This window comes from Dendrobium catenatum, unplaced genomic scaffold (genome assembly GCF_001605985.2).
Source record: "Dendrobium catenatum unplaced genomic scaffold, ASM160598v2 fragScaff_scaffold_621, whole genome shotgun sequence".
Lineage (NCBI taxonomy): Eukaryota > Viridiplantae > Streptophyta > Magnoliopsida > Asparagales > Orchidaceae > Dendrobium > Dendrobium catenatum.
The window spans coordinates 28,226,017-28,236,200 of NW_021319083.1; the positions used below are offsets into that span (position 1 = coordinate 28,226,017).

General features: G+C 35.2%; 1 protein-coding gene across 2 annotated transcripts; it reads right to left on the minus strand.

Annotated features, from left to right (window-relative positions):
* Positions 1 to 1,897: 1,897 nt before the first annotated feature.
* On the minus strand, positions 1,898 to 8,463 carry LOC110111787 (glucan endo-1,3-beta-glucosidase 1). Of its 2 annotated transcripts, none has more exons than XM_020843797.2 (4): positions 8,241 to 8,463; positions 6,889 to 8,169; positions 3,757 to 3,784; positions 1,898 to 2,268 (listed from the first exon to the last, which is right to left on the minus strand). In XM_020843797.2, the coding sequence occupies exons 1-4, from the start codon at positions 8,296 to 8,298 to the stop codon at positions 2,193 to 2,195; spliced, it is 1,443 nt and encodes a 480-aa protein (XP_020699456.1). In that variant the 5' UTR covers positions 8,299 to 8,463; the 3' UTR covers positions 1,898 to 2,192. The 2 variants fall into 2 exon arrangements, with proteins under 2 accessions (XP_020699456.1, XP_020699455.2); XM_020843796.2 differs by having other exon boundaries at positions 1,898 to 2,275; positions 8,241 to 8,462.
* Positions 8,464 to 10,184: the final 1,721 nt, after the last annotated feature.

Consider the following 10,184-nt stretch of genomic DNA (forward strand, 5'->3'; position numbering starts at 1 on the left):
ATGTTTTTTATCGGATTACAAAATGTAGATTGTGGATCTCTTTGTTTTCTGCTCGAGGTTTGCAGAACTTGAATGAGTTTCCTATGAGCATTTCCTAATGAGTTGAAGGCAAACAAACATATATTCGATCTTGTTGGTCTCGTTTAACAGCTCCACACATAACATGATAGATATACTTCAACAAAAGTACTATTCAATCCAACCTTAAATCCAGATCAAATTTGCTGATGCTCGGCTCATTTATACCATAAATTTAGTGATAATTCTACTTAATTTTATTATTTTTCTAAGCATCTTTTCTCTTGCCAAAAATGACATATAATTGTAAAAATATGCTAGCTTTTACTATTATACCCATATAAAATTACATTTGATACAAATATTTTATTGTCTTATTTTGTTATATTTTTATAAAATTAAACAAACATAAAGACAAATTTCATACACACACATATAAATTAATTATATGCTCATGTGCCCACTCATTATTCACAAACATGCACATCAAGCATATACGCAAGCTCATAAATGTTTTTACTTGCTTTGCTTTGGAAAGATACAAAGCAAATGAAATTGTAATTTATTTGGTAAAGTTTGAAATTATTGACTTCTGAATTTTAATTTTGAAATTGAGTATATCATTAGAAATGATATACCACCTCAGAAGACGGAGATAAAATTTTCTAATGTGTTCAAATTCAGAATTGTGAATTTCATCTTGAATATCGTAGTCAAATTCAAAAGGAGACTAAATATGACCTCGGAGGGTCAAAATGATATTCGATGAGATCGTTGGTTAAGATAATCTGGATGAGTTATCATTAATTTCAGATTCAAAGGCATGATGATAAATGATATATCTTTTTGGGGAAAGAAATTATCACTTATTAACCATGGTTTGAATATAAAGATAATGATCGTTGTTGATTTTCTTGTTTTTTTTCAAAGAAAATTAATTAATTTTTAAATGGATTTTGGGTCTTTAAATCTCCTACAAATGCAGGTCTTCGTTTTAATTATATCATATGAATTTGAGCTTTCTACAAAAACTTTCGACTAAAATAATGATAGAATTTTCGAGTGATACGAAAAGAGTAATATCAATTGATTGAATGAATATTTGATATGTAGTAATAATAAAAAAGTTTTGAAGATTACAAAGAGGTTTAATTCTATAAATAAATGTAGCCTAAGAGGGCAAGGTAGACAAAAAAGACTAACTCTTCGAGGTACGAGATATCTATGATATCATGTCAATCAGAACCTTTTTTTAGGGATGTTAGGGGATTCGAGCGCGGGTGAGAGAGGAGGAAGAGCTTTCGTCGACCATCTGGCCGCTTATCCGATCTCAATCAGAACCTTTGCCTAACACTTATATAGAAAATAATATGCATAATAGAAGGAAACTTTTAAGTGAATCAAGTCATCACATCTAGCCTAATAAGTAATTTATAATTGCATTCCAAAATTACAAATATTTATATATACACTACCTAATTATATATTCTTTTGCCTTAATTTGCAAAATGATAATTATTACAAATTATAATAAATGTTAGCTATTATTTGGCTAACATTGCTCACTACATCAATGAATTAAATTAAATTGTGAATATTTCATAAATATATTTATTAATTTTATAGATGTGAAATTTTTTTAAATATTTCAACTCATACTTTCTATTGATCTTGTCCGCTTACTCAGCCGTTTCTCCATCTACAGATCACCCATTTCAGTGCGGTCACCGGACAGCGTTCAGAGGTGAATCAGGATGCGCCACGTCATTTTTTTGCTGTGTATACATCCTAATTCGGATCTGGACCGTCTGTTGACCGCATAATAATTTATCTAATTACACCCCTATCAGAATATTTAAATCAAAACAACAGTGTAAGAGATTTCTAACAGATAGCTAAGAAGATTTATTCAAAAGGAATGGAAAGGAAAAGCTCAACAAGCTTCCTTCAGTTTGAACAAAATTGAGAATAGAACAAATAAAATACTACTTACTACCTTTCAGGCTCTGCTTTGTCTTCAGGGAAGTTCATAGAAATCATCAACAATAATCTTCTTTGAGACCAAGTGATCAGCTAACAACATAGGAAGGAAATGGTGTAAGCAATCAACAATACAATTATTGTTCTTAGAACAACTGAGAATTTGAAGTGGTGGCCTTCCCTCATTCCTCTTCTCAGTCTCCAACAGCAGATTTCCTCTGCACTGCTGCTCTCTGTTGTGTTTCTTCCAGTCTTGGTGATGTTACTAATCTGTTTACTGTCAGATAAGCAATGTAAGCCACTGTAAAGGATGAGGTGGGGTGGGCCACCTGGATGGCCGGTGGGTTTGGGACGGCTTTTTTGCGGTTTCTTAAACTGCTTTAAGAAACAGTAAGTAAATTGTCCCAAACAGAAGTCTAAGACTCAATTCAATCACTTCCAAACACTAAGACTTTGTTTGAGACAACTTTCTTATTACTTCTTAAAACAACTTTCTAGTACAAAAATTAAAAATTTTGTACAAGAAAGTTGCTTCAAGAAGCAATAAGAAAGCCATCCTAAATGAAATCTTAAAGTCGAAAAAAATTGACACTTAATAGATGCCATGACAATATAGCAACCATTTTTCTAAGATATAATAGACTTCGATAGTTTTAAGAATGAAATGAGGCAAATATAAATTATATCATGATACTTTAAAAGAAAGCATAAACAGGAAATGAACTCTGTAGTAACCAAGGAAATAAAAATATTGCAGGGTAAAAGAATAATAGAAGTGAAATGAATGGATCCCAGACCCAACTCCTGCTAAGCAGAGTTCTAAAATCAGCTACTTTCTCACTATGAGCAACCGATTTACTAGTGTTTCAGGTCAGACTATCGCAATTAGAAGAACATTACTAGATGAGTGAAACCCTTTCCATTTTTTTGAAATTTAGGCTTCGTTTGGGATGACTTTCTTTATGTTTCTTAAAACAGTTTTTTAGTATAAAAATTTTAATTTTTTACTAAAAACTGCTTTATGAAGCAGTAAAAATCCGTCCCAAACGAAACCTTAACTATAAAAAAGTGCCTACCAACTAAAAATCTGCTGTAGCCCACCAAAAATTGGAACCTCGAATGAACATTCTTCATACTTGCCATGATTGAAAGAAAATTGTAATATAAGTAATGCATCAATAAATTCTGTGTTTTTTCCACTAAAGTTAATAGGGCGCATATGCTCGACATTTTCAATTTATCATATTAAGACATGCCAAGAACCATATTTAGCACCAATGACCAGGATGCAGATGAGTAGAGCTAGCTTGAATCACCCTTAACTTGAGCATGACTAAATAATCAAGTTCGGGATCAATTCTAAAAAATTCAGTTACTAATGAGCGACTTCTTTAAAATTAGAGAATACAATTCTAATTCCAGATGAAGCTACAATAAAATGATTAAAAAAAAAGATAAATTTGGATATAAAACAAAAGAAATTAGTTGAGAAAGTGAGACCTAGCTTTTAAATATTATAACTTCATACTTAAACCTCCTGAAGTTAAATATATTTTAAGTGTATTTTATATTATATTTTTAAATGAGTTGACTAGTGAACAGATGAGTGGAGTCAAGACTAGCTCATCAAGCCACCACATGAATCGGCTTGACTCAATTATAACCCTACCTATAGGGATCACCTTTGGGGAACCAATGTTGTAGATTATTATCATGATCTTTAAAAAAAAATCAGATAGTAATGAAAATTTGCCTCACCTTCCAGGAAAGATGCAGTCATCATGACCTGAACAAAAAGCCCACTATTTCGTTAGATATCAGATCAATGAAACAAAATTTAAAAGTGACATTTGAGAACTTAAATGAAACTAAATCAATGAAGGAGATGCTTTTCAGATTAACAAGAAATAGCTGTTCGTACAGTTCTTGGTGCAAAGTTATCTTTTAACCCGATAAAAAATTGCATCTTTAATGGTTTAAAACGATTAAAGAACAAGTCATTCAAACAATATTGGGGAGAGTCATAAGAGATCATAAAATACTTACCAAATGATATCAAGACTTATCCCATAAATGTGAACTGAGAAAACACATCTGCATATTCAGTTTACACAAACATATTGCATTCATAGAGTTTGAAGAATTAAAATTAATGTCTTCCTTGCGAATTCTTAGGGTTGCAGGGAGGCAAAACCTAAAGATAGAGGGAAAGCCCCTTGAGAGGAAAACCTTACTTTTGCTGTTGATTGAAACGTCTGGCAGGACAATAAAACTATAAATCTGCTTAACATATTAATATATAAACTAAGTTTCAGCTAATTTGTAAATCATATCAGATCAAAATGTGTTATGTTGATGTGAGTTAATGCAAATAAGTAGCATTTACAGAAGAATTTCAAAAGGCATACTTCTATGTGTAAGTCTCTTCATAGCCCATGCAAATTCATGTTCATAACTGAGACGAGAGAGAAAGAGAAACTACGCCATTTTCTGAAGAAAATAAGTTCTAAGAGCCAGTACAAGCCTGGCGTAATGTTTCAACTGCAACCTAAAGTTCCAATAACATAACTAAAACCCTCAAATTATATAGCAGGTACCACAAAATTAAAACCTCGCAATTTTCTGAAGAAAAGAAGTTCTATGAGCCGGTACAAGCCTGGCGTAATGCTTCACCACCTACTCCTCATGAATGAAGAGGGTTTAAGCTCTCCAATGGAGAGCTGCAGCACACTCTTTGATAGGGAATTAAGTTCTTTAGTACTACCATGCTGGTGTCAAAAAACTTCAATCCAAGCAGCATCAGCTGGATCTAGTTATTGAAAATATCTCTCTTTGAATCAGCCCTTCATCATCTAGGAGGTTGAAAGAGACTTCAGTAAAGAAAACTCTGGATTTTATTTTTCCCAATCTTAGACATTTTCGCACAGAAAATCTCCGTTTTCAGACCTCGGCCAATCATGAGGTAACAATTGAAGAATAGCAGTCATCTGGCATACCCATGCCGGTCAAAAGATCACAAAGGGTTGCTCAATCACTTCCCAACAGACGAGTGATATCAGAGATGAGGTCATTAGCAGACCCTCCCTTTGAGATCCATAGCTTGGAAATAGACATGCTACAAGCTAACATGGTAATCACTGCAACTTTCCCAAGGACAAAGATTCCTCATCACTCCATAAATAAGGTTGTAGTTGAGGAAATGGGCATAATGGTATAGTGAGAGGACATCCTTATACAAAACCCAAATAAAGAAGGGCAATTGCAGCTTCTTCCACTAAAAACACTATTTTCCTTAACACTCATCTTCCTACACACCTTTGATTGCCTAAAGTAATTCTAAACCTAAACGTCTCAAAGTCTCAAACTCATGTGCAATCTAGCACAATCTAGCATCTTCAAACTGAATCTATCTTGTACAAGGTTTCCCTCTCTCTCCTCCCTCTATCTGGCTCCATAAAATCACACACATTCCCCATATCAAGGTGTGGTCACCAAAATCCCTTGGTATTCTTCTTCAAAGGATCCAAATATTTGAGCTTCAAAGAAACTTCTATTGAGTTTGAAGTTTGAGCAGTTAATTAAACCAGTCTTATGAAAAGACCCTATACTTCTGCAACTACTCTGGTTCACCTTCCAGGTTTGTTATAACTAGGCCCACAATCAATAAGAGAAGATAAGCTGATACAATTCACAAAGGTTAATGATGAATTTGTCCAAGTTATCTTTTTAATTAGGCAAAATTGGTCATGTTTGTTTCATAATATTTTATGAAAGTTATGCCTAGAATGAGAGTTGCACCAGCTTAATAAACATGTCTAGGTTGGGGTAAGCCTCGAACATGGCAGCAGGCCAATTTCACTATGAACATTTAATGTACCAATCCCCCACCATCCCTCCCTTCAAAGGAGGGTACTAAAAGAATAACTCCTAATGGTTAATCTTTTACTCAAATGCTGAATCCAATTCACCACTAGTAAAAAAAAAAGGTTTTTAATGCAAACAAAAACAGCACATATAAAAAATCATATGTTAAGAAAATAGCATTTGGCTGTAAAAGACAACCACCAGCCTGGAGGCCCTGGACAAGAATGATGTTTAGCATACAATAAAATAGCAAACATAAAAAAATATATGGTTAAAAAAATGTTATCATTTCTATGGCATTTAAAAATTTCTAGTTGCAATGTTTTAAAATTTTAAAAAGTGTTGGACAATTAAAAAGTCATGGATATATAAGTTTAGGGTTGTTTTCTTGCAAGATTTATCTATGATTTATCCTAAATCTTATCAAACCATTATTGGAATCATATAAATCATACTACATTATTGAATCTAGTTATCCTCACATTTAGGTTAAATCCAAGATTTAGTAAATATTGAGGGAAGTAGGATTAAGAGATATGCACATCTCCTCACTGACCGCATTTTCTCTTTCTTTTTAAATACTAAATCTTAAAAATATTTGTCAAATATTTTACAAGAATTAAATAAATAAAGCACCTATAACGTTAAACAATTTTCAGGATTTAAAGCCTATAGTGTCAAATAGGTGGTTTGGACATATACAAACAAGGATAGAAAATGTACCTATTAAACGATTAGATAAAATTAATATAAGAGGATTATGAAAAAAGTTAAATACAAGACTACGTGCATAGAAGTTAGTTCAAAACTATTTGTAAAAGATAGATTTAACGACTCAATCTGTGCTAAAAAATGAAGGTTCATATAGCCAGTCCAAATAGTTAGTGTACGAGTAAAGATGATGAATGACGGAAATTCACATAAAAAAGAATCCAAGCCTAACCATAACAATTAAAGTTTCCCACATGATGTAGAACTTGAAAAGGAAATCAAGAGTTCGAAGAACCAGAGCTCTGAACAACTCACTTGGATCCGTCGTAGTCACCATGGCAGCCCCCTGGAAGTAGCAAGAGCCTACAACCTTCTCTTCCTTCTGATAATAACTATCAAAAGCATAGGAAGCATGTCGCCTCACATTATTCGGATCATAACAACTCTCACCCGGCTGTATCTCCGAGCAATTAGCCCTCCCTGGCCCGCATGCCCAATCCAAAGCCGCCTGCAATGCCTTCATATCTGCGCCGTCGGCGGCAACACAGAATGTCCTGTTCGTAGAATCATTAGCCAAAAACCCCCCACTCCCTTCCACATTCAGAAGATACACAGGCGTCCCATTGCCATAAAAAAGCCCCCAGTGCTTCTCCGACTCTGGCCCAGGCCGCTGGTCCTCGTTGAACAGCTCGTAAATGTAGACTGACGCGGTCTGTTCCGGCACCAGAGGGGTTCCGGCGCGGTCGACCAACACATGCTTGATCAAATTGGAGTTGTAGGTGTCAGCATTGTCTTTGTTCGCGAAGGGCTCGATTTTTTGATCGCCGGCGGAGGGCCAGCCAGTTTCAGTCACAACAATGGGAATGTGAGAGAAATTGAGGCTGCGAAGGGCGAATTGAGCCGCGTCGAGCATGGCGTCAAAGAGGTTGGTGTAGTGGAGGAGGGTGTTGGGGTCTATTTCTTCTTTGGAAGGTGGGAGGGGTTTGAAGAGGGCGGAGTCAAGAGGAATTATGCCGCGGGAGCGCATGAAGGTGTAGTAAGGGTAGAGGTTGAGCATGAAAGGGGAGTTGGTGGAGGATAGGAAGGTGAGGAGAGGAAGAAGGAAATTAGGGGTTAGGGTTTGGTTGAAGAAGGCTTGGGAAGGGGGGAATGGGTTGAGGATGATGGAGAAAGGTAGGGGAGTGGAGATTGGGATGTGGGAATGGAGACCGGAGATGGCGGAAGATAAGGATCGAAGAGCGGGGAGGAGAAGAGAGGTGGAAACGGAAGCAGAGAAGTCGTCGCCCACGGCGATGGCGGAGATGGAGGTGATGAAGGGGAGGATGATGCGAGAGGCCCATGAAGAGGCCGAGGAAGGGGATGAGGCGAAGGCGAGGAGAAGGGAGTTTGGGACGGTGATGAGGATGCGTACACCGGTGGAGTTGAGGGCGGCGAGAAGAGAACGTGAAGGGTTGGAAAGGCGTACGTGCGTGATGCTCTGGGAGACAAGGAATCGGGCGAGGTCGGTGGGAGGAAGAAGGCCGGAAACGTCTTCGCCGATCACAACGCCTACGAAAGGAGGTTCTCCACCGCCGTTACTGCCTCCGGAGTTCGCCGCTGCGGAGAGGTAGAGTGAAGCGTGAGAGGAGAAACAGGATAGTGGAGGAAGACGAAGAGGGCGAGCTTACCGGAAGTGAGGAGAGTGAAGGAGAGGATGAAGAGGAGAGTGGAGAGAATGGAGGCCATGGGGAGGAGATCTGGTTCTGCGAGTTTTGAGAACCAGAGGTAGGTGGTGGCATTCTTTTATGCCTCTTAGGTGTTTGATGAAATGGGTGATCTGTAGGTGGGGAAACAACTGAGAAGCTTGTGAGAGAGAGAAGCAGTGGTGGAATACAAAATAATAGAGGTTGACAGAGGAAGCGGACAAGAGCAGTAGAAATAGCTCAATTTGTCACATCTTTAAAATTAATAAATATATTTATGAATTATTTAAAATTTGAGGGATTTACACACATATTACTTTATTTCATAAAATTTCTATATCTAATACCAAAAATTTTAATATTACATAGAACATATATAGGTGCATAAAATAAAATATTAAAATTTATAGGGTGGTATGGATGGTAAGAATGAAATATAAAAGTGATATATTTGATATTAAAATTTTATATGAGTGGTAATAATGTTATATTAAAATTTTAGGTGTTAGAAATATAAATAGCATGAAGTAAAGTGGTATGTATGTAAATCCCCCTTAAAATTTTGATTTAATTCATGTATTTGGGGTTGGTTTTGTAAATTATTTATCTTCATTGATTTATGTAGATTTGTAATGTTAAATTGCTATATTAATATTTATATTTTTGTTATTATTAAAAAAGTTTGAAATTGTCAAAATGAAAAAAAAATAATTGGCTTGGAAATATCAATACATATTATATTTCATAGACATAAGCTTTTTAGGTAGAAAATGAATTATTTAAAATAAAACCCAATAGAGAAAATAATTATTTAAAATAATCTTTTACCAATAATAAATGCCTTCCATGGTCTTCACATAAGAGAAATTTGATCATGTTCTCACTTAAGTGCTATACATTTGGCTAGTAGAGCAATTGCATAAGATGAGAGATTATATCATCTAACAATGTGCAAATCAAGCATCCATTGTTGTAGTGAGCAATATTAGCCAAATAATAACTAACATTTATTATAATTTGTAATGATTATCATTTTGCTAATTAAGGCTATAGAATATATACAATTATGTAGTGTATCTATTAAATATTTGTAGTTTAGGAATGTCATTATAGATTAGTTCGGCTAGATATGATTACTTGATTTACTTAAAAATTTCCTTGTGTTATGTGTATTATTTTCTATATAAGTGTAAGGGCGAGGTTTTTAATTGACATGGTATTAGAGATATCTTGTTCCCAACAGAACTAGTCTACCTTATTGTGAAACCCCTTAAGTAAAAAAGAAGTTAAACTCTTAAACATAGAGGTGTCTTTTGATGTAATGGTTGAAAATTTATTTAAGAAACTTTGTAGTCAAGCGTGCTCATCCTAGAGCTATTTAGGGATGGGTGACCTACTGGGAAGTTACACCAACAAGATAAATCGTGAGGCTCTTAGGCCAAAGCAGACAATATCTCGATAGTTAAGAGTTTGAGCTGTTACACTTTCTCTCTTAGGCAATGTTTATTTTTCCTTATATTGTTGTTTATCTTTGCTATGATCTCAATTTTTACTAGTCTCTCAATTCTAGTATTTAAATACCTATCAAAGTCATCTTCCAACTTCGCCTTCATGAGTTTGACATCTCTAGTTAGTGAGCACCCTACACCTTAAAAGAGCATGACTCTTTTATGACTCCAATATGTCTTCAATCAGTTCAAGCACTAGACACCTGCAAATGCCTTTGTGACACCAGCTAGCAAATACGAACTCTATATTTTTAGTATGTTACCTTTCTTGTCACCTTTTGTCATAGAGTGAAATATTTTTTATTTTTGTATTAGATCAACTTGTTGGGTTATATGTTCGATTAGTTTAATTTGGATGCCATATGGTTACTTTTCTTAAGTGATGATAAATGTTATGAAAGCATGTATTTTATGTATGGAA